Here is a 25,741-nt window from a genome sequence, read left to right as displayed (position 1 = left end):
GAGGCTGCTTTCTGGTAATTGTGAGTCACAGTGGCCAGACCAGACATGCACTCACAATGTTTTGATTCTTGGAAATAACTTTATAAAAAAACTAGTTTCAGTATCTCAGTGTGGCGTGACCTTATCAACACAGTAAGAACCAGCCCACTTAACCCTCTGAGACCCATAATAGACCCATGTCTTTAGGGGGAGATAGCAGGTCAACAGTAGATGTCACATAGAAGTGGTGTACATCATCTGAAAACTGGGAACCTGAAGAGTAATTTGAGATGCAGCTCAGCACTGAGTGTCAATTTGTTCTAGTCATAAATCTGTAATAAACATGAATTAATTGGTGCTAAATTTAACCATTTTTTTAACACTCGAGAACTGATAAAAATGATCGATAATCCCTCCAAAATATCACATTAAGACACCAAGACCTTGAGGAACACCATAGAAAAAGCCATGCTGTGATTTGGTAGCAAAAAGCTTTTGACATTTGGAGATTTCTGCAAGTATTGCATTTTTCGGCGATTAGATGCCGAGCACTTGTGTTGTGTAAACTGCTCAGAAACCCCCTTATTGTCAATCTAGCTAGGAAAGCCATCCATTCTCTGAATGCTCTAGGTCTCTAGTTTGTGGCTGTAAAGTTTCATGAGGCTGTGATTATCCTAGAGGTCACCACAGGTCATTTTATACAGTGAGGTCAAGTTTAAAAAAAAAAAAAAATGGTCTCACTACAATGAAATGTCTACTATGGGGACTAACATCATCACACATGAATACAGTTGGGCTCATTGGATCCACAAGAGTCTCAGCTTTACAGTGATACACAATTTATGTAATTCAAGACTGTTTAGGGACCCCAGTATGCAGAGATATTCAAACACACCATTTTAGAATAGGCAAAAATAACACATTTATACTGCATGTGATTATCATAAAGTGGGCATGTCTGTAAAGGGGAGACTCGTGGGTACCCAAAGAACCCATTTTCATTCACATATCTTGAGGTCAGAGGTCAAGGGACCCCTTTGAAAATGGCCATGCCAGTTTTTCCTCGCTAAAATTAAGCCCATCTTTGGAGCGTTATTTAGCCTCCTTCCCGACAACAAAGGTCTTAGAGGGTTTAACATGTTCCTCAAAATAGTCACATTAGTGGGCAGCTTACAAAACAAGAGGAAAGTAAGAATAGAAGAGGAAGCCGAGGCCACTGAGGGAAGATCACAGTTCAAGGAAAGGTTATTAGGTGTGGCACAACATTTCATAATAGACAATATCTTCGTAATTCCTCTCCCGTAATGTGCATTACTCACGTCTCTCTTATCTTAACATAATGCAATAATAAGTACTTTCCAGCTGCACAACCCACAACCTCCACGACACTCTGATGCTTTGCAGATACTTTATTACACAAATAACATAGTTACTGAAAATAGTTACTCTTGCAGCAAAACCAGTGTGTGAAAATAAATATCAGATAGCCCACATATGACAGCAACATCGGAAATGCAATTTTCTATGGCATGCCGTTAAGTAAATCATTCATACAAACTGTACGGCAAATGCAGATATGGTGGATGTAATAGATATAAACAAGAAATATTTGATGAAGGGTCTGAGAATACAGGATGAAATTTAAGATCAAGGAAATTAAATGAAACCTGAGAATACAGAATAAAACGGAAAATATTCTGTCATCCCACCATATATATTCTCCTCTGTGTATTTTGATGAGGTATGTGCTGTGAATTAGCTTTTAAACGCTGCATTGGTATTAGGGCTACTCATGTGCTTGATTCAGATTTCACTGAATAACTTCCTGTTATTGACAACCTATGACGTACTCTGTAGGTTTGAGTGTTTACTGACCATATTCTCAGTTTTCCATTCATCCCTATAAATTATTAATTGATCAAATCAAAACTTCATCAATTAATAATTTTTTTTTATTTTAAGTTAAATCTCAAGCAAAGTACTAAATTGTATTAACTGTGTAATGGACTTTTGAACAGCTGCTGAACCTGTACATTTAAAGAAAAACGTTGCTGTCGAGAGGAACGTCTGGAAGTCCCTGCTAAGCCTGCTGCCCACGCGACCCGGACCCGGATAAGCGGAATAGAAAATGGATGGATGGATGAATTAAAAAGAAACATATCTTCAACTATTTCTAAAATGAATAATTTAAGCAAAAAAAATGCTAAAGGTTCAGCTTCTCAAATCTGAATATTTCCTGAAGTTCGTGAATTTGACGTAATAGTTACAGTGCTTGAGACTTGGCTGTTTGATTGGCATCGTACACGCACACATGCATACATACATACAGATATAAATATACATATACATATATATATGTAATAATCCGATCATTTGAAAGGAAGAGAAATCAATATATACTACAAGCTCTACTAGCAGCAGCTGTTTTCATCCCATGGTACATTTATGTAATGGCAGGTGCTGAATAAAAGGCAAAATACAGACGTAAAAAGGCACAAAATTACAAGTGAAATGTTACCGAACTGAAACATGTTGTAATAATAATGAAAATGTGTGTAGGTTTACTACATGGAAGAGATTTATGTACGGAAGGATGCACTTTTCCAGTTAAACTAAACAGTCTATACGGTACGGTATAGTCTATCAGTGCTATTAAAACTTCATTTTTAAGATCACAATAAAAATTTCCATAATTCTGTTTAATTGAATTCTTACTGAGATATTGAGATGTCATGAAAAACACTATATTTATGTCCAGTTTTGACTCCAAAACAACAAAATAAACAGCCAACAGCAGTTCTCTGTTTTTCTTCTTGGGGCTCTGTTTAATGGAGCAGCGACCAGCGCAAAGCGGTACAGTAGGTCTCGGGGACCACGGACTGGACGGGCGTCTCCGAGCTCACTCTACGACTTTGGGGAATGTATGTGCAGCAGCGCAAAGTGCAAAAGGGCAGATAATTACTACAATGACAATAGAAAGAAATCATTTTTTAAAAAAAGTGGTAAATGGTTTGGTGAAACCATTTACATGATCACATCGGACACAATTTCAGTCTTTACTGTATCTCAGGATGTAAATGGCCACATCCAGAGTCTGAAATTAGCACCTGCCAAACGCCAAATGCGGGTAAATTGTTGGCTGCGGCGGGTAAAATTGTCAGGAACATCTGTTACTTTGGCAGACAGCGTAAACACTAGAGATGGGAATAGAGAACCAGTTCCCGCTAAGTACAGGTTATTAGTTGTCTGATTCCTTGGCATCTCATGCCTCCATGACTATCGATTCCTCTGTATTGATGCTTTCCAACAGTTACGCATGCACAATGATGCATACGCACACTGTATCGTGTTTCAGTTTGTTTGGGACCGGAGCCACGGTGGAGAGAAAAAAACCCCCGAGGCTACTACTAGTAAATCTGAGGAGACGCACCCTATTGTTTCCCTGATAATGCGACACTGTGAACAACAAATCTGTGTTGAAATCAACAGGAGGAGAGTTAGTAACGTTAACGGTTAGAAGTCAGTGGGCAGCACAGTCCTGCGTGGTTAAATAACGGAGCAACCAACGTTAACGGATGTGCCATTGAGTTACATTATGGTGCGTTCAAGCTCTACTCAGAGAAAATGACAATTTGGAGAAGGTAAATTACAACGTTATCACGATGTGTTGAAATGTAATCTCGTAAAATTAAGTTTTTTGGCTTGAGAAACTTGATTAAATCCCGTTGTTTGAAGGAGATGTTTTCACAGCAATATACATTTTCTTTTTAAAATTAATTATTAATCAAAGCAAATATTTAAATAATCATAATCATTTGAATTGCGTGTTTTCACGGTTAGGAAAATACCAAACTGTCGCAGTGCTGCTTGTGCCGGTCATAGTGCTGCGCCATGAAATCAGAGACCTTAAGATTTGGCTTTGAGTACAAATTAAAAAATAAAAAACATCAACTGAATAACTGTGAAATACTTGACACAGAAATGTTCCCCATCTGAAAAAGTCATTCAGTGAAGTTTGGCTTATTTTTTCATGAGTTAAAATATAAAATCCAGCATTGGGCTTGGATTTTGTTTTGACCTGTTTCCAATACAAAAAAAACGTATTTCAAGAATTTCATAGACTTTTTTTTTCAAGTTCCTGATGCTCATTTCAAGAAAATCCCTGAAACAAGTGAAACTGAACGAATTAAAAAGTAGCGTAACCTCAGCTCGTTGGCAGATTTGGTCTCGTCTTAAGGCTGAATCTGACACCAGATATTTCAAACATTTGTCCGGGTGATTGTGCTAATATAATTTCACTAAATGCTAGTTTGATTAGAGAAAAAAACAATCTTTCATATATGTGAATCGTGTCACCAAGGCTGTATCAAGACCACCGCTAAATTAAATAAAGAATACTCTATATTATTTTTTATATACACCATAATATTAAATATATAAACAATAAGATTGGCAGCTAACACAACAGTTACACACATGATGAATAAACATACGTCTTGGCAATGTAAGCAGAAGGTTGGTGGCTGGCCCCAGAGTGTCTACGAGGAGGACTGAGGTGGCGGCAGAGCGGAGTACTCCTCGTTCTCCGAGTCGCTGCTGTCCTCCCCGATCCTCTCCTGGTCGCTGCCTTCGGTGCTCAGCTGGTCGAAGCCCTGACGAGTGTAACCCTTATGGGATGCAAAGAAGTTCCCCAGGTTCAGACTGCCCACAGCTTTACCTGGCAAAACACCAGAGAGGGGAAAAAAATAACCATTATCTGCAGTTTGCACAAATACAAATGTTTTCCTTCGCATTTGTGTGTTTTCTGTGCAATAAGCAACACCTCCTCTGTCATGTTATCTGTCCTGTGGACATACTGTGACATTACTGAGGGCTGTTAACAAGACTTGTGATCCAACATGTTGCATGTTTTAAAGCTTCAGTAGGCAACAATTTCTTGGCATCATTGGGGCGAAAGTTCCATAATAACCTTTCAGCATATTGTAATTCAAGTGTTCTGAGAGAAAAACTAGACTTCTGCACCTCCTCATGGCTGTGGAGGTGGAGGAAGAGATACGGTGTGTAAAAGGCATTTTATTTTTAATATCATGAATGGCTTACCTCTTATTTTTCCAAAGAGCCCTCCCACAGAGCTGGGTTCGGTTTTCACCTCACTTCGGTCTGCAAACGAACAATATCAAACAATATTTAGCTGAATGCTGACCGAATATTAAAGAGTACAACAGACAACGAAGCATACGGGGTAGAGCAGCGTGTACAATTTTTTAGCATTCTGTTATTTTCCTATTTTTATGGTAGTGGTTTTGCAAACATTATGTCATTTGTCTGACATTAATGACTTCACTTGATTTTACCTTTTGATGTCATCAACCCCAAATAGGGTTTTAGTGCAACTTTTACCACAGCTTTTACTATCTATGGATAGGGCATCAGCTACCACGTTCTTCATGCCTGAAATGTGCTTGACCTGAATGTTATATGTCTGCAACTAGGGCTGGAGATACGATACGTATCATGATACAGGGATTACGATTCAATATATTGCGATACTGTAAGTAAGGTGAAACATTGCGATTTTTTTAATTACATTTTCTAAAGTGCACACATGTCATATGCTCAAATCCCACAAAAGACTCTTGTGTGGCCTAATTTAAATTGAATTTATTCTATTTTTGGTGTTCTTAAATAATCAAAACCTTTTGAATCATACATACTGTTTTTCCTCCAGCAGATAAAGACTCCAATGGAGATGACCAGCAGTAGAGGGATGAGTAGCAGGGTGGTGATAATGGCTGGGAGTACACCCTGCTCTTTTTTTGGCTTTGGTGCACTCTTCTTCTTCTCCTCCTCCTCCTCCTCCTCTTTTGCCTCTTTCTGTGGTTGAGGCTGTAGAGCCGCAGTTTGCTTCTCTTGGATGGCTGCTGTCTTGGACATGTTGTGCTCCGGCCTCACTTTAGTTTGGACAAACGCCTCCATCTCTATACAGAGAGAAGAGTTGGGATTAAAAGTAAAATTAGATTGTTATTAAAATAAAAATGATTTAATAGCCTGACAACAGTCTAATCGGCTTGAAATATCAGCAGAAACGGGCAGGACCCTCAGCGGCATCAATACCCACCTTCAAGTTCTTGAACCTCGATTCCAGCTTTCTTGACGGAGCGATGTAACTCTGGAAAATTAAGATGAAAAGGTATTTATTAAATCCAGAGTTAATAAAACTGTAAAGTTAAACTACAGGCAGAGAGTTAATCTGCAAAGCCACAACTAAAAGGACTTATAAATGATAATAATAATAATAATAATAATAATAAAATGATTTCTGTATTGTCACCGATATCTACAGTATCACAATAGTGAATGTGAATTTCACTTAACGCATACACACACAAGTTAGGATGGATTCTGCACATGAGAAGATTTAATAGTTTGGATTCATCGTAGTCTTAATGAAGCTGAGCTTACTCTCGGTGGTGAACTTGAAGACTGTTTTACTGCCTGCATCCCCGACAAAGACGCTGCCATCCTTGGTTTCGATTATGTCGTGAGGCATTTTAAACTCCTGCAAACGAAGCAAAATACAGATTAAAGCAAAAGTGTTGGCGACAAAAAGGAGTCATCTCTAGGGCTTCTTGAGTGCGCAACAGGACGTTGACTTTCGTTGACTTAACGGCCACAGGTGTCATTGTTAACAAGCAATTTTGGATTCTTACAGAGTCCCTTTAAATGAACGTGATCGACTGCGATATTGACGTGTCTGTGTGTGTGTGTGTGTGTGTGTGTGTGTGTGTGTGTGATTACCTTTTTCTCTGGGCTGAAGGTATCCAAAATATCCATGGTTGAATAATCTATTACAAAACCTCTGAGTGGAGCTGAACCATAGGGAGATTCCCCATTTACTGCAAAGATCAAGCCATCTTCATGCGCACAAACACACACAAACACACACACACATACATACAAATAATTGTTAGGCACTTACGATTACACAATATAAAGTGAATCCTATTTTCTCAGACTCCTTCAGACCCCTGAGTGCCCCATTTCAGGGATTGAAAAGGAAAGTAATGCAATAGTTCTCAAGTGGGAGGATAAAACACAATGTTTAAACAGTTCTATAACCACATTATAATTGAGCAACAGGGAAAAAATAAAGGGAGGGGACAAGGGAATGACATGTGATGAATGTCACTGGCCAGCTCAGTCAGTAAACTCACCTCCAGCAGGGCTGTACGTGATGGCAAACACCTCCCCTCCAAACTCCTCTTTCTTTATTTCCTTGACAAACTCTCCAGTTTTGGCTATGAAGCACTGGATACGCCCATTCTCCCTGTCGGCCACACAAACCTCCTGTTTGTCGGGAAGGAACACGAGGCTGTGGGGGAGCTGGAAGGGCGTGCGCTTCCTCCTGTCTGACGAACCTTCAGTCAGAACAATAAAACAGGATGGCTGAATATCTGCAGATGGTGTCCACTGATGTGTAAACCTACTGAACTATCACATTATTAATAAATCAGTTTCTCTATGAAGAACATATAAAAACAACAAAAACATATGCATGGTAAATTAGTGTTCGAATTACACCATAGCTTCCGGGGGAGCTCTATTGTTCGGGGGTGGGAGGGTACTGTATACAGTACTGTACTGTACTTTGTTATCGTCATCTATAGTGGTTATTTGCATAAAAATACACCTACCTGCACCCCACTCAGACAGGTATTTGCCATCAGCAGAGAACTTCATTATCCTGGCGTTGCAGTAGCCATCAGACACAAAGATGTTCCCAGTCTCAGTGTCTACAGCCACATCAGTGGGCTGGCAGAAATGGTTCTCGTCACTTCCTGGCGTGAAAGCCTCTCCCAGTGCCAGCAGCGTTTCGTCTCTGCCGTCGCTGCTCACTTTTAACACCTGGTGAGAGTACAGATTGATCCTGGTTCATTATGTGTTCATAGATTTGATCTTTGATACATTAGCATCAGACCTACTGCTTACAAATGACTTTTTAATGGTGCATATCAATTATTTACAAATAAGCAGTTATGCAGCCGCTATACTGCCCCGTTGTGGTGAAGAGGAAGCTGAGCCTGAAGGCAAAGCTCTCCATTTACCAGTACATCTACGTTCCGACCCTCACCTATGATCGTGAGCTTTGGGTAGCGACCGAAAGAATGAGATCGCGGATACAAGCGGCCGAAAATGAGCTTCCTCCGTAGGGTGGCTGGGCTCCGCCTTAGAGATAGGGTGAGGAGCTCAGACATCCGATAGGTAGATCAGGAGTAGAGCCGCTGCTCCTTCGCATAGAAAGGGGGCCAGCTGAGGTGGTTCGGGCATCTGATCAGGATGCCTCCTGGACGCCTCCCTTTGGAGGTTTTCCGGGCTCGGCTAACTGGTAAGAGGCCCTAGGGTAGACCCAGAACACGCTGGAGACATTATATATCTCGTCTGGCCTGGGAACGCCTCGGGGTCCCCCAGGAAGAGCTGGAAAACGTTGCTGGGGAGAGGGATGTCTGGAATAACCTGCTGAGCCTGCTGCCCCCACGACCCGGCCCCGGATAAGCGGAAGAAAATGGATGGATGGATGGATGGCTGCCTTAAGCTGATTTTATTGAGCTGGTTTTTAAACATACTCAGTCGGGCTAGAATACCACCTGCACCTTACCTGATGAAGAGCCACATCGGTGACCCAGTAATTATTCTTCTTGTCTGTAGTTATCCCATGAGGCAAATAAAACCTGCAACATCAGAGATACGAATCATTACAGTTTCATTCTCATCGTAATACAGAACAGTACAAGAAATACCTGGTGTCTCCGTTCATACTAGAAAACTAAAGCACACTCTAACTTACATGTCTCTGCCAGAAGCCTTCAGGATGTTGCCTTTGACTGGGTCCACAACCAGAATAGTGGACTGCTGAATAGGACCGAGGGACTTCTGCTGGTATCTGGCCTGGTTGTTAAAAGAGCTGAAAAAACAAGTATAGTGATTTTTCTACATTAATTAACTTCTGGTTTGCTCCTTCTGAAATCCACCCGGTTTAAAACATCATACATTAAGGTAGTATATTTCAGTTTCAAGGACTGACAGAAGCTGTCTGTAAAAACACAAAATGAATATATATAATAAGTGATAGCGACTTACTCGGCACCCCAGTGGTGGTCGCCTCTGTGGAAAATGACCAAGTTAGAATCCGAGTCAAGGGCAAGTCCTGACACCTGACCCAACTGGAGAGAGCTCTGAGGCCACGCTGAGACCTGCTCCAAATGGTAGTCTATAAAACACACACACACACACACACAGATTGTTATCGTGGTGTCAAAGGGGATCACTGGCATTCTGTAACTATTAATAAAAGAGGCTTCACATAGATCTGCTTTCATTTTAGTGTTGATTACTGTATTTCTGGCTCAACCCAACGGTGACAATGGATAAGCACACACAAACACAATGTTGCAGTGAGTTAACATGAATGCATATCTATGAAATAGATATCCCAGATAAGTCTATTTGGATTTCTGTTATTTGAGATTAATGACAGTTTGCACACAAGAGGTCTAACACCTCTTCCTAACCAAGCCCTCCAGGAAGAGCGCCGGTTGTTGATGCCAATTTTCGGAGTGGCCAAACGGCGGTACTACAACTTTCGTGTCCGTCAAGTGATGCCATTGGGCCCAAAAATACTTTTCCCCATAGACTTACATTGGGAAAGAGACGTCTGTAACTCAGCGGATAATTTTTTTTGAGGTGAATCAACTTCCCAGTACAAACACTCTAATAGCCCTTATTTAAATCATTAGGTCCTGAAAGTTGTAAAACGCACTAATAGCTGAATCCAGAGTTATTTCCCTTCCTCTGTTCATGTGAATGAGACCCAGACCGAGGCTGGAGCAAAGGGCTGGGAGGCGGAGTCAGCAAGCCGTGACGACAGTGTGACGGCTGTGACCCCGTGACCGAGCCATGTGACCGAGCGGACGCTACTGCGCCTGCTCCGTGGGCCCAATGGAAGCGGAAGATCGCCGGAAGATCCGGGTACTTTTCCACTCGGAAGTCGAGCCATTTTGGCTTCATGCGCCACTGAGCAACTTTCATAGGAATGAACGGGGCCCCGGCTCCAACGCCGTATCCTGTTCTCTTAATACATCCATGTTCCCAACATACAGCATACCTGTAGCTGTGGTGAGCAACATGATGTGATAGAGATTGTTCTGGTTCAAAACTAAAAGTTGAATAATAATTTCCGTTGTCCCAGACAACAATAAGTTTCCTCTGAGGAAAACTCTCTACAGGACTCCCAAACTGTCAGTGCGTCATGAGAGGGATAGCCCTGAGATTAAAGGGGGGGGGATAGTAGTGAATGTGACAAGTCATGATTGTCACTAATGCACCCGTCTATAATAATGCCTTCTCACTGATCCCACCCCGTGCTCAAATGCACCGATGGTGCACCAAGTGAGCCATCCTGATAAAAACGCCTACGGTGTGTGCATATTAGCGCGTGCACATTCATGCGCATGATGATATGAAAATATGGTCACCCTACACAGAGCAGTCATTCAACCCACTCACCCACTCGTGCTACAAGGGAATTAAAAGGTTCCCTGTAGAGGTTACATGTGCACGCCAACAAGGACCCACATGCAAATGCATGTGCGCTGATAGCGAATTACATATTCCTGCTAATGATTTCACACTATTCCACTGATCTACATGCGGCGGTCATTTGCCAAATTATGCAGTAATGTACAAACAGAGTCAGAGAAGGAGAATGTTAGCTAGTAAACACATGCAGGATTCAATCTTTTAAAAAAAGGGAAGGAAATGCATTCAACACGTTAGACCTCAAGGACACCAGGGTGTGTTCTGGTGAGTAACGTTTGCTTGTTTTTGCACTGAAGCCAGAACTAATATGGATGCTATTGGACGACAGAGTGAATGAGTAATCAGACATTCAGACTGAAAATAACACTGTGTTAAAAACAAAGGAAAAAATGCAAAGGGCTGCATCGGTGGGGGTCGGTTTGAGTAATATATCCATGAGTGACAGCGAGGAAAGGAATGAGGAGTGAGAAGCGAGGAAGAAGCACAAGATGCAACAGCCTGGTAGGAAAAAGAAACATGGAGAGACTGTTCTCACATAAAGCCCTGGTTTTATAATAAGGTGTACATACTATTCCACATGTGTACTGTGTATGTGTTATCATAGCATCCAGGACCCACCTTCAGCTAGCACGTTGCTTCTTGGCGGCTTGGCCGTGGCCCCAAGCTGATGGAATTTGTGGATTCTGTCCCTCACCAAAACGGGATCATCCCTGGTTTGGAAGGCTAGTCTGGCACTGGGAGAGCCCAGGTCTTTGTTTTGCATTAAGCTATCGATCTGAGCCACCAACTCAGACTGAGCTCTCTGCATCTCACTGGGGTTGTACTTATGAATGTGAACTACGTCATTGCTCTGGCCTAGCAGCTTGGACATAAGAGAATAGAGATCACCTGCACAGACAGACAAGAGAAGGAAAGAGTGGAAATAAAAGGACAAGGAGACTAAAGGCTTGATTTTGCCCGTTTTATATGCGCTCCTCGGGGCTTAAAGCGGTAATCACACGGGGCACAGGAAAAGAGTGGAGAGTAGAAAGACAGTCGTTTGTACACAAGTAAAAGTTCGGAATAGTTCTTCCATCACTGCTGATTATCTGCTTTTAACAAACCCCACAGTCCATGCCATCTCAGTGACGTAAAATAGTGACTTACACTCAAGAGGGGGCAGAGAGACCTGTGGCACACCGATGGCACATTAAGCGTGAACAAGAAGCGACACTGAAATGTTAGTGAAGTGTCTGGGCTCACCGTGTCACAACAATGTGCTCGAGAATACCTGCCACGAGAATTACCGCCTCGCTGTTGTATGCCTTCGCCAACCAGTCAAGCTGCACTTTATATCCATGTCAAAGTGGATGTTTGTGCCAGATGTAATGAAATTCCCTCCAGGAGTTCCTGAGATATCACTTTCACGAGAATCGGACAGGCGTGAGGTGACCTTGACCTTTGACCACCACAATCGAATCAGTTCATCCTCGACCTGATGATATGATCATGATAGGATAATAGTCTAATCATTAGGGGCGCCTGGGTTAGCTCAGTTGGTAGAGCGGGCGTCCATGTATCAAGGCTTGGTCCTGACCGCGGCGGCCCGGGTTCGAATCCGGCCTGTGGCCCTTTCCGCATCCACTCTCTCTCTCCCCCTTTCCAAGACTCTATCCACTGTCCTCTGAATAAAAAATGGAAAATGCCCCCAAAAAAATAACTTTAAAAAAAAAAAAATAGTCTAATCATTAAAAGTATGCTCTCATCAAATATGATACGAATTTCAGGCTTCAGCTTCCATAACCGCTGCTCCATCTGGTGGATAGATAAACCATTGCAACTGGTTTTCTACATATGGCACCATTGGGGGCGTTACGAGCCGGACCACTACATCATCGCGGGGATCTCCTTTCAGCCAAGGACCCAGCAGGGACCCTCCACGGATCGGCCTGGGCCTCATCACAAAGGGAGGGAAATTCTAGGTGGCTGCATCTGTACTGCACAATGCACTCGTATGGACAATGTGCAACACGAAACAATGGAGACAGAACACAATGCAGAAAACGCAGTCTGAGTGCAGAGTCTCTGGCATCAGCACATCAAAGTAACGGGCGTACCTGGTGCCCAGCTCGGTTTGATGATAAAGTCACAGTATGATTAGCTTTAGTTTATCGTGACAAGCATTTGAGTATATCCATAACTTCATCTGCTACACTGCCAAGAGCAAAGCATTTATCGGTTGAGTCCAATGAAGTCACATTTAGTCCTCTTGTCAAAAACAACATCGACCTGATGTTTAATCGTTTGGGAATTAGAGACAAACTGCTGTCTGGCTCAGTGTGACCGTGTGCTCTGCCTATGCTAGAACGTTGACGTTCCTGCTTTATGCAAGAGTTGATTGGCTGTATTGAAATAAGGTATCCACCTACAATAGACAGATACCTAGCGGCATCCTGTCGAATTAATGCAAAACTAGGGGTGCCATCATGAAACCAAAAAAAAATTAAAAATAGAAATGTCTGTCTTCTTTGGTTTCTGATTTTTGTTCACAAAGGCGTCAGATTGTAAGAGCAGATAATGTGATAATATATGCTGCTACAGCAGATACATGCCGTAGCAGACAAACAATTTAATGTCAGTTCTGACATCAGATTTCATAGTACACACGTCTCTATTGTTTAGGTCTAAATATACCACAAAGCGTTTCAGCCTAGTTAGCGCCCCAAAATGTGAATTCACAGCAGTAGAAACCAGACAGAGCTCAGTAATGCCAGAGAGCTGAGTCCTAATATCACATTCATTCTAAATGGTAATACATATTTAGGAAATTACAACAGTGGAGTGATCGGTGGGGTCGAGTGACAAAATGTATTATGAGACCATACTGAATGGGAGCTAATCATTTAGCTGGCTTTGTTAGCTGAGCTTGGCAAACAGTAACCAGCCAGTCCAGTTAGCCTTCTGCCTTCTGTCAAACTAAATGGATGACACACAAGTTCGGATGAGCAGATATACATACTGTCTTCCATAACTCTTGTTTGCCTCAGTTATTTGTATAAAAGTTATTTAAACAACGCCTCCATTTGTTTAAAAAAAAAAAAAAAAGGTCTGGAGTGCTCAGAAGATCAAACAAGTGTAATGAAGGTGCTCTTTGGATCACAAAAGAAGGAAGATCCAAGGCACTCCTCTAGCAAGCCTTTAATCAGAGCCTTCTGATTCCTTAGGTTTTCTAGTTTCATATGATACCAGTATCTTCACTCTAGCTTTAAAACTGAGGCCGCTACAACCTAAAAATCTCAAAGTTGCACAAGAAAAAAAATTGCGTTAACTTTGACAGCCATACATATATATATACATATTTAATATTTAATCATGTTGTTCCCCATCTGCATTTCCATGCCTTACAGATGTAACAACAGTTCTGCTGCCAATTTTGGCAGTTACTTTGCATTTAGGACATGATCTATGCCATCCTAATTTAGGATAGTTAGGACGTTTCTGTAATAAGGCCCAAGCTAAATACTTTTGCAACCTAGTGTAGTTGTGATAACACAGTGGTGCAGCTTTTTGTCCTTGAACTCACCATGATCCGGAACCTGCTCTGCTTTGTTTTTAGTCGTCAGCAATCTGTTATCTTGATGATCTTTGGGGGGGAAAACAAAGTTTAGTTAGACAGGTTCTTTTTGACAGTGTGAAACTACATAAGGGGTCAAGGCTTTCACCCAGGACACTGGAGTTTGCAACCTGTGTGAAACAAACGTGTAGTTGTGTGTGTGTTCGTAGTTATTTTAACCCAAAACGCGATGTTTTTTCCCTCAACTTAACCAAGTGTTTTTTTACCTAAACCTAAAGACGTCGTAGTTTTGTTGCCTAAACCTAAAGACGTTGTAGTTTTGTTGCCTAAACCTAAAGCAGTTGTAGTTTTGTTGCCTAAACCTAACTGTTTTTTTGCCTAGACCTAAAGCAGTTGTAGTTTTGTTGCCTAAACCTAAAGACGTTGTAGTTTTGTTGCCTAAACCTAAAGCAGTTGTAGTTTTGTTGCCTAAACCTAACTGTTTTTTTGCCTAGACCTAAAGCAGTTGTAGTTTTGTTGCCTAAACCTAAAGAAGCCTTTTTCTTTGTGTTCAAAAGGTGACGTTTCATTCAGTTTTACATCACGTTAGAACGTGTTGCTTTTAAGTTTCACTTTCACTTTTACAACGTAGTAGGCATAGTAGACCCCTATTGACCCACATCTATGGTGCTTATAGCGACTCACGCCTATTTAATGGCCTGATAACAGTCGAATCCGGTGCGTTTGAGCAGAGGTTTTCAAAGTGGGAGGCAGACTCTAAATAGTTTCAGGGGAGGCTCAGTGAATGGAAGTGAAACAAATGTACATTAGTCATTACATTAGTTATCAAAAGAAGATCACATAGAATAGCCTAAAGAGATAGTTCAGAGATACAGCAGTTTTGGGGATTGTTTCCCACTGTCCCAGTCAGAAATTAATAAATGCCTTAAGGACAGACTTTTTTATGTATTTGCCTTAGTCTGATGTCAAACAGCAACATTAGGCTATCTTGGCCTTAATTGTTGAGTTTCTATGAATTCAGAAATTAAGTGAAAATAAGCAAGTAAACTGAGGGGGGGAGTGAGGGGAGGTCCACAGTCTCAGACTTTGAAAACCCCTGTGGTTAGAACAATGCAGCATAAATAATGTGATGTCTTCGTACCTGTTGAGGGCCCCATATGCATCATAGAGTGCATATGACCTGGAGCTACAGTGATGGGAACGTTGGCCTCAGCTGGAATATGCTGAAACAGTTCTTTGGAGCCGGTGTACATGCAGCTCATGTAGGGGATGGCATGTTTGCTGTCCATGTAGTACATTATATAGAAGTTGCACATTTCGTCACCAGAGGTAGCACTGCAGACAAAACAGAAAAGTACCTGGGGATAAACACACCGCTCACGGTACTACTAGACATTAAAAAATGGAGGAACGGTGCTGTGTCTGTATCATAAAGACCTGCCCAATATCACACTCTAATAAATGACTGATGCAAATCATTACCTTTGGAGCCCAGGCAATAAATTGGTAATATTCACTGACAATTGAGCACATTATTTTTACACTGTACTACATACCTTAGTCACAATTCTTTAGCAATCAAATTTAAGGGATGCTCATCAAAATGTTTGGTTATTTTATGCTTATGTTAAAAGGGATATTGGCCAATTTATCATTAGATTGTTTAACTTTCAAAAAGCAGCATGGCGCTACTAAGCCTGAGGGAACGCAGCCTATTTTAGAGTTAGTAACAACAGGTAAGCTACAATGTGGTGCATCGGGTTATACTACAGTACTCACCCAATATACGTTTTGGAGGTTCTGCCCTCCCCAGTAAACACACATCTGGCAGCAAGGGTGTCACCATACTTCACATTCACCTCCCTGTCAGCAGGATAGAAGGCCTGGAGAGAAAACACATTCACTGCTCAGCAATGAGCAAACAGCACTCGACTGGACTGAAAACTGTTGTGATCAATATATTCTTGGTTGAACTCAGCTGTATTAGTTACAATATACATGTAACCTAGTAATTATTAACTCCTTAAAGAACTGGGAACAACTTGGACAATCCCATATTTCTGTCATCACAATTATGTAAGAGAGGTTTGGAAAACTTCACATCGTCAGTTCATTCAAAGATAAAACTCACTAATAAAGGGAGTACAGACATTTTCAAACTTGACAACATAAACATCCGAAATGGGCCCCTTTGTATTTCCTGTTGCAATGTTTGTTAATGTAGTAGCTGACAGGAAGTAAACTTGGACCAAAGCTGTTGCCATAGCAACAGAATGGCAATGAAAAGGTCTATTGGTGCCTTCAAATGAGACTCGTGAGCTCGTGTTTACGACATGGGAAGTCGTGTACACGATATGCTTGGCGTTCAAGTGGTTAGGTCGTGAGAACACCGCTGCTAAGCAACGGCAATGTTAACGTTACTGTTAGCGTCTAGAAGCCACGGAGGCTAACAATTTAGCAAGCTTGAAAGTGGGTAACATAATGCAGGAAATGCAAAGACATAATGACAAAAATGAGGCCGTTGGGAATATCAACATTTCCCTCAGACATATTATAAAATTAGTAAAACAATATACAACTAAAATTACAATATATTCACTTATTATGCACCGAAAAATTAACTTCCAAGGCCTCCGCCATTTCTGTCAACGTCAACAAACACGTCACAACTTGTGAACTCAGAGCTTTCAGAAACTTTCCGCTTACGAGGTCTTGAATACGAAAAGGGGGAGGGGGGGGGGGGGGGGGGGGGGGCGTTCATATGGACTCTTCTCGTGAACACGGTAAACACAACCTCATGTGAAGGCACCATTCTCCTCGAGCGAGACTCAGAGCCGGTCATGGCAAAAATAAGTACTTTTAGTGGACGTAAATTACCCCGATTACGAGGATTACATTGCAGCCCGTGAGCGGCTGCTGTCTGCAGCGCTCTCGTTCAATACTGGACCAATTTCAAAAATCGTTGTCTGTATTTGTCTGTTGGACACAAAAATATGGGAAATATGGTCCATGTTGAAAAATACAGATTTTTTTTTCCCTTTATTGACAGTGAAGAAGCAGAGAAGAAACAAAAAGAAAGCCGGGTATGACACGGAACATGGATCATATGGAATATGATATGCATGCACCTTTAACCATTCTGCTACAGTGGACACCCCGAACATTTTTAATTGCCTTCTGATGTGATATGTACCTGTGGTAGCTGAGGGGACTGTCTCCCAATCAGGTCCCACTTCCCGTCTCGGATCCTGTAGCCGTTGACCACTTTACCTGTGACAAAAAACACTCATCCAGGTTACCACTGATATTGATAAAAAATTACTCTGAAACGGACTGCTAAATCCTCTGGTATGACTCACCGAGGTGGTGTGTGTGGGTCCTGAAGGCAAACGGGTAGATGGGATATGAAGTGTAATCACAGGCGATGTCTGCATTTGTAACTAACAAAGAAAAATGATGGGATGTCAAGGCAGGCCCAATCTTTCATCAATGTACAACCCCATTTCTGTCCTTTAATGTAACGTTCAAATATTGCAATTCTTTAAGTAAACATTAAAGGCAAGTGATAGGAGTAATGGAGATTTAATTGTACTGTAAATTATTGTAGTGGTCGCCTCATTGCACAGGCATCTGTCCTTATGTCCCAACAGAAGTGCTTCAGTGTTTCCTGAAGCCTTAATTGACCTAAATCAATGCTTGGGGGTTATGCATATTTACATCTAGGAAATAAACAACATACCTCTTTTTCCTGGAAGGATAACTGTGTCCACAGACATGAGCAGGTATATGCCAGCAATGAATGGCTGCCTTTGAGGAGGGCAAAAAAAGACATAGTCAGAGGGGAGGAGGCTGTAAAGTTTTGGTCACCTTTTTTTTTTTTTTTTTTTTTAACCACGTTTCCCCTGACATTTCCTTCCTGTGCCTTCTTCTCAAGTCTACATGTACATTCTCACACTTACAAAACAGAAGTCTCAGGGAGAACAAGCTAACCACCATGACATTTTTCGTTCATACATGTATGTGCTAAATTTCACAGTCACTACTTCTTCTATTAGCATCACAGTAAAGTTAATGCTTTGAAGTAAAAAACTTACGGTTTGGATGTCATTCTTAGGGAAATTCCGGAGCAATCTCTATGATGGTCTGCAGAACAAAAACAAAAATGTTTTCATCGCAAGCAAATTCAAATCTGTCAAATGTATCTTCAAATTCGTGATGACAGCACATTTCAAAATTGGTCAGGATTTAAAAACTCCTGTAATCTCATCCCAGACACCATGAACATTTAATAACTTGAGGCTAAAGTAAGAGAAGTGCATCGTTCCCAAAAGTACAAGTCAAGAGCTTCTTCTATCACTACCAGCTACAGTGTTGAGCAGAATGCACTCTACTGGAGAAATTAAGTAACAATAATATAATGAGTTATCAAAACATTGTTATTGATTTATGTTTATTTAAAAAGATTGTTGATATCGGCGCAAATTGGAGAACATGTTCGCCGATACCGATATATCTGCCTAAGGCCAATATATCTGCCTAAGGCCAATATCGGCTGATAAAATCGGCTGACCGGTAAATCAGTCGGGCTCTAGTTGTAAGAATAGCGAAAATAAAAATCTGTTTTCTGGATCAATAAAGCACTCACTGAGGAACTCAGTGCTTCAATTGAGTACATTTACCATCAACACTGATTGGACATCCATAAAAAATGTGCCGAATTAACTTCTATGAGGACTCACCTCTGAAAGCACTGATATCTCCATAATGGATCTGCATCACAAAGTGGGTCATTCCTGAACTTCTTCCGACTTTAAAACCAACATCTGATGAGACAATAGAGAGAAGAACGGAGACATGGAGATGTAAACAACTCAGGGACAAAAGATAGAAAAATGTGTAACTGTACATAAAACAATATTTGCCAAATCTTTTTTGACAAATTAATTAATTAATTTTAAATAAATAAATACATTTTTGTGCTCGAAGTTAAAAGAATGAAGATTGTTGCTAAAATGGGAATATGACCTATGACTATAGTAGAAGCTGCAATTCATAAGTCATTCTCCAAGCTTGCGCGTGCTACTTTTCAATAATGTAAGCACCACAAAATAAATTCCATTTACCTACTACTATTGGGGGAAAAATCTCAGAGACAGATATCTCAAAACTACGGCCGATTGCAGATGTATATGTGTATGTGTCAGCTGGTAAGTAACAAGAAATGTCAGTAGAGAAATGCCAAACTAGGTTTAGATTCACTGTTGTCCACCAGAGAGAGACACGTTTTTTTGTATACTGCAAAAAATCCTGCTTAGTATGTATTAGTATCTTCTTCTATCTGTAAACACCACACCCCTATCCCAATTACAGGAAGTGATGTTAACCAAAGAACATTTGCAGCCTGAACAAATAATAATAATAATAATAATAATAATAATAATAAACGACACACCTTGGCTCCTCCAGTAATTGTGACCCAACCCTTTGAGAGACATACCTTTGGGTAATTTAGTGGGTGGTGCATTCCGCGCCCAGGCGTACATAATGGATGCTTCATCCTCACAGGTGCCTTGAACAGTGCCACAGTCCCTTGAGAGAGAGAAATAACAAGATCAATACCACTTTAAATGACCAGATGGGGGAAACACAGTGAATTACAGAGGTAGTCACAGAGCAAAACAAATGAAGCAGATGTGGATGTTCAGTCAGGAAGACCCTCCTTACACTCTCATTCATTCACAATATTTCTGTCTCTCACTGGCTCCTACTCTATCAGCGGACTTTGGGTGTTTCACTCAACTAAACAGATTCTGCCACGCTCTCTTTGAGACAATAATTTCATTGCAATTGTATTTTAAAACTGTATTTTAAAACTGTATTTTCTGTTGCTGTCAAATGTCATTTCAGTGCGAACCGATGCAACCCGCCTCAACCTCATAACCTCCAGTCTTCATCATATGCAGTGCCCAGTCCTGAAATACCTGTCCTTTGGATGGAAAGAACACCTGCAGGCACTTCCATAACGAATGACTGGCACGCAGACAATCAAGTAGAAAAAAACAGAGGGGCGTGATACAATAGACTCCTGGTAAAAAAGCTATTTGTAATGGGCAGACAAATGTGAGTTCCTATTCAGCTCCGTTGGCTTCTTTGGGTACATCACTGAAAGTGGGCAGGTGAAGACAGACCTATATAAGAGTAGCCCAAACTGTCTTTCTCAAGCAGCTCCAGCAGTTCCTTGGCTTTGTCAATTTCTACCGCAGATTCAACAGAGATTACAGCCAGCGACCCTAACCCAACTCACCTCTATTATCTCCATTAATGCATGTGTATAGGTCCTGTGTGTGTGTATGTATTTCGGGGCCTGTGTGTAATGTGTAAAAACAACAGAGTGAAGAAATTGAGGATCAATAAAGTATGTCTTCTTCTTTCTTTAGAGTCAGAAGAGTCCAGTTTATACTGACAAAAAGCGGAACGAGCTATCTTCTCACAAAGTTACAACATCTTTGGTTTGAAGAAGGAAATGACAGCGGTAAATTGATTCTGATAACCCCAGTGAGTTTTGACTTGCGCTCCACTAACAAAGCTTACTGCTAGAGTATGGAGCACCACTGATACAATACAAACCAATGTAATGTCTGAACACTGCTGTACAACCCTGCCAGTGGCTGCTACAGGATGTACTGGGGGATAGTGTTATGATTATTAATGATGATGGGCTCTGTAACACTGGCTCTGTGTTGAAATTGGATATTACCAGTAGCTGCTGGTGGACACGGGAGTCTTGCAGCCAAACAGAAGCATGTGATGGACTGTGTCCATACTGGCATGAGGTATGAAGTCCACTGAGGAAGAAAAAGCACGGTGGTTAAAATATTTAAAGCTTCAGTAGGCAACACTTGTTTTGGCATCATTGGGCATAAATTCCATAATAACCTTTCAGCATATTGTAATTCAAGTGTTCTGAGAGATAACTAGACTTTTGCACCTCCTCATGGCTCTGTTTTGTTGACCAATCACAGGTCATTTCAGAGAGAGACGCTATCACACTACATGTCCATTACTTGTTCAATGCAATGACACCAAATGTAAACAAAGCAGGTGTAAAACTAGAACAAAAAACTACTCTCTACAGCTTATTTTTTCTTATTACGGTCTTAATAAAATTAGAAAATATTCAGCACTTTTCATTTGTCAAGTAATTAATTCACACAGGTGTATACAAAATACTCTTTACCATGTGGTTTATCTCTCTCTTCATCTCTTGAATTATCAGAAAACCTGCTATATCGTGATATATATCGTTATCGAGATATGAAATGACCGATATTGTGATAGAAGATTTTGGCCATATCGCCATATACTTCTGCTACCTTCAAAATGTCTGCTACAACTGACCCAGTTACCAATGAGTTCTGCTTTTAGAGTAGGGCTACAAACTGTATGTTGTCTGTCAACTAAAGGTATTTAAAAGAAGATATACTCACCGATATATGCATCTCGACTAGTTGGCACAGGAAATGCTGTGCACAGGTAAGTGTCCGACTGAAACATTAAAGAGCACAATGATCATATTCATGACTGAATAATAGAGAACAGTCGTCGATGGCTGAAATGTCCAGCAGCATAACTTCATGATGTATTCATTATAGACAGATGTTTACAATAAAACGTTATTTAAGTTTTACAAAAACAGTTTGTGTGAAGGGCTGCAGAGCCTTCACTCAGTAGTACAGACACAGACTCACCCCAGCTGGGACAACACCTGGCATCCGAATATCCACAGAGAAGTTGTGAAAGTTCGTTATGACCTGCGGCCTGCTCCTGGACACGCAGTCACTGGGATCTGAGAAGACGTTTTCCTGAGACCTTGAGGAGGAACAAAAGAAAAATGTGGTTTACTTCCTGCTACACAACAGGTGCCTGCTTCGCTCACATGCAGGAGTGTCGCAGCCGCTGCTACAACTCCCATCCTAGGGGAAACACTGACTGCCCTACTGAGACACGATCATATGCATCAGTGGCCGTGTTTCCATTAACCTATTTTTATGCGCATTTTGAAGTGTGTTGGATTTATTATGTACAAAAGTGCTTACAATAACCTGACTGTTGGATTTGTTATGATTAGAGTGATTGTGAGGAAAGGGAGGAGGCCAGGTGTTGTTCTTCTTTTGCAAGGTCAAAGGGAGGAAGGAGCCAGAAGGAGATAACAGAGAAGACATGCAGCAGAAACATCACGTGCCATAAGCTCATGAATATTAATATTGTGTAAACCATGAATAGGCTGGATCAGGGATAGCTCGGGGTTCAGACTTCGCGAACTGACCCATGCACTGTATGTTGTCAGGGACACGTAGGTTGGATCCAGATATCTGTAAACTCTTTTATTTTACTTATGCAACATTGATTGTTCGGAATAAATTGAATCATTATGCTTTAACTCATCTGTTTGGAAATTCTCTTTGTCACACAAGATTAACCAACACGTAACTGGGCCTTGACCTCTTGGAGGTAGAAGGCCAGTTCCTTCAAGTGCTACATTAGAAAATCTGTATGGAAACGGCAAGAATTGATAAAACTTACTCAATTGCAGTTTTTCAAAAATTGTGAATCATTGCAACCACGAGAGGTCCTTGACAATATAGTCATAAATATACACAAAAAATATTAGGCTGATGGGTCCACTAGTTTGCAAGATAAGCCGTGGACAGACGCACGCACGCACGCACGCACGCACACACAGACAACTGAATATGTCTGGCAGACATAATAACAGCTTAAACTTTCCAAAAATCCATTTCACATCTCCAATTCCAAAAATAGAGAGCTTTTTTTACTTACCTTTTGAACCTGTAGAGAGGGTTTTGTATTTCCAAGCTGTGGCTGTGACAGATGAATGCGAGCACCACCACAAAGAACACAGGGACTCCCATCATGCCTGTGGTTCTCACAGCTTGTTTCGCTGCTGCTGCTGCTGCTGCTGCTGCTGCTGCTGCTGTCTGGGCTGCAAATGTGAAAAAGAGTCTGGTTGAGGAGGAGTGGGGATATGAGGGTAGGTGAAGGTAGCAACCCTGCTGTACCTCATTCCTTTAGTATGTACACTTGGTGGAAAAAACACCTGAAAAAGCGTGAGTTAACTGAATGCCATGGTCGTGTGACGACAAACCCAGCACAGGCATAGAACCCAGTAACACAGCTGGCTCTGTCCTCCACGGATCTTGAACTATTAATTCACACTTTCATATTCTCCCGTCTAGACTATTTTAATTCCCTCTACACCTGCCTCAGTCAATCTGCTTTAAATCGCCTACAGGTGGTTCAAAATGCAGCGGCCAGGTTATTAACCATAACTAGCCGTCGGTCTCACATCACCCCTGTTCTGGCATCCCTCCATTGGCTCGCTGTAAAATTCTGAATCAACTTTAAGATCTTGCTAATTACATATAAGGCACTGCGGGACCTCACCCCCAGTTACATTGCTGATCTCCTTGTTCCATATTTGACCTGTTGAACACTTCGATCCTCTAATCTCGGCCTTTTATCCATCCCCCGCTCAAACTGCAAAACAAAAGGTGGTCGGGCTTTTTCTGTTTTAGCCCCAAATCTCTGGAATCACCTCCCCCAATCTATTACAGCTTCTGAATCTCTGGACTGTTTTAAGCGGCTTCTAAAAACCCATCTCTACAGGCAACCCTTTCTATAGGCCTCATCCACATGTGTGTTTGTCTGTTTTTGTTTGATCTGTTTCTCATTGTTTCTGTGTTTCATATTGTTTGATGTTTCATTTGTGTGTGAAGCACTTTGTAACGGTGTGTTTAAAAGGTGCTATATAAATAAAGCTTACTTACTTACTCCATCGATGCATTCTATTTACAATATTCACATGTTGTTAATAGGATTGGTCCATTTGACAATATATATATATGCACACAGTGCACTTTCATAGACTAAGCTACTGGAGTTACCCTGCACTATACTCATTCTTAACAGTCTCTTCTGCACTATATTCTCTTTTTTAATAGTTGTGTATCACAGCTGTTACCCTGCACTATATTCAGTTTTAACAGTTTTCTTCATCTCCTTGTATTTTTATATCTGGTATATTTTTTTGTACTTTGCACTACTAACTTTTTTACTGCCTTTTTACTAACATGTTTTGCACTATGGAACTGTGATGATGGAAACTTGAATTTCCCTCGGGATCAATAAAGTTACTATCTATCTATCTATCTATCTATCTATCTATCTGTTATCTGTCTGCCTGGATATTTTTGATACTAAATTCAATATGTATGGCAAGATCTCTAACAAAATCCATGGTCCCATGCTATTTATCACATCTCCCACCATGGAGCTCCAGCCTTGCTGCTGTAAGGACATAACCCAGAGGATGCTTATCTTATAAATGGCAAAGGAAAAAAAATCCCTGAGATGCTCAGCTTGCTTGCTTGGTGGTGACTCATCTCTGTTTAACAGAGAAAGGTGGAAATAACACAGGGAGAGGAGGAGGAGTGTGAAGGGGCAGTGCAGCAGTGCTGCTGACATCACAGCCTTACTGAGGAAACTATGGAAACAGGGCTCATCCCACTCATGGACCACTGCACGTATTGCACCAGAAAACACCAATAGCATTTGATATTGAACATTTTCTTATGTTTATGTTCTTCTACAGCCACCCTAAAACCCCTCAGTTATAACCATGTTATTATTATAACAGGATTACAGTTACACTGCTGTTGGTTTAATTTGCAATAATAGATAAATGTGATAAATTAGAAACATCTGCGTAGGCTAGGGTGGAAATAGAAGTAGATATAAACACAAATACTGAATTCAATATGTTCAAAATAGATGATTGTTTATCGAAGACAGCATTAACTGACTGATGTCACACCTTAACTAACAAACAGGAAGCATCAACAGTAAATAAGCTAACGTTAGCTAACGGTTCTTCTGCGTTGATGTGTTGTTGACAGGTTAAAACATCGTATTTTAAATGTACTTCGTTTAATAAAAGGTGTCTATAAAGTGGACCGTTAGCTTGAGACTTAGTATATTAAAGAGTATATGCTTTTTTTTATTAAAAAATGGTACCTGTTCGCTGACGTCTGAAGTCCTGTGTTGACTAGATAACCTGTAGTCTGGTTAGTGAGAACTAACAAGGACACTTCCTGTTTTCAGAATAAAAGAGTCAGCTCTACAAACGTAAAGCTCACACCCACACTTCCTCTTTTCAGAATAAGGGCGTCAGCTCTACAAAAGTTATTTTTTATTTTTTATATTTTTTTATTCGGTATAATAATATATAAATATGTATATATAAAAATAATAATATATAATAAAATAATAATAATAAAGAACATTATAAAATATATATATATAATAAAATAATAAAAATAAAAATATAATAATACAAATAATAAGATATAATAATAAGATATTAAATAAATGAAGAAAAAAGAAAAAAACAAGACAAAAGAAACAGGGCTCATCTCAAATTAATTTGTACATAACAAATAAAAGCGTCATCTCTAGAAACGCTCACAAGCTCACACTACACTTCCTCTTTTCAGAACAGGAAGTTATTTTTTTTATTCGTTATAATAATATATA

At 40.7% G+C, this 25,741-nt stretch overlaps 1 protein-coding gene across 3 annotated transcripts; it reads right to left on the bottom strand.

Annotated features, from left to right (window-relative positions):
• Window positions 1-1,373: 1,373 nt before the first annotated feature.
• Window positions 1,374-25,326, bottom strand: pam (peptidylglycine alpha-amidating monooxygenase). 3 transcript variants are annotated; one of them, XM_037753593.1, is made up of 26 exons: window positions 25,223-25,326; window positions 22,970-23,132; window positions 21,877-21,997; window positions 21,616-21,673; window positions 20,886-20,973; window positions 19,626-19,717; window positions 18,868-18,951; window positions 18,223-18,271; window positions 17,868-17,935; window positions 17,488-17,568; window positions 17,322-17,398; window positions 15,908-16,011; window positions 15,270-15,463; window positions 14,138-14,197; window positions 11,194-11,463; window positions 9,118-9,247; window positions 8,825-8,941; window positions 8,636-8,708; window positions 7,674-7,884; window positions 7,194-7,397; window positions 6,778-6,893; window positions 6,442-6,538; window positions 6,098-6,148; window positions 5,694-5,957; window positions 5,080-5,139; window positions 1,374-4,696 (listed from the first exon to the last, which is right to left on the bottom strand). In XM_037753593.1, the coding sequence occupies exons 2-26, from the start codon at window positions 23,062-23,064 to the stop codon at window positions 4,518-4,520; spliced, it is 2,943 nt and encodes a 980-aa protein (XP_037609521.1). In that variant the 5' UTR covers window positions 23,065-23,132; window positions 25,223-25,326; the 3' UTR covers window positions 1,374-4,517. The 3 variants fall into 3 exon arrangements, with proteins under 3 accessions (XP_037609521.1, XP_037609523.1, XP_037609524.1); XM_037753595.1 differs by lacking the exon at window positions 25,223-25,326 and adding an exon at window positions 23,245-23,507; XM_037753596.1 differs by lacking the exon at window positions 11,194-11,463.
• Window positions 25,327-25,741: the final 415 nt, after the last annotated feature.

Source organism: Sebastes umbrosus, chromosome 19 (assembly GCF_015220745.1).
Source record: "Sebastes umbrosus isolate fSebUmb1 chromosome 19, fSebUmb1.pri, whole genome shotgun sequence".
NCBI classification, from domain to species: domain Eukaryota; kingdom Metazoa; phylum Chordata; class Actinopteri; order Perciformes; family Sebastidae; genus Sebastes; species Sebastes umbrosus.
The sequence above is the reverse complement of the archived record's forward strand: the minus strand, read 5'-3'. Positions and strand labels throughout refer to the sequence as shown.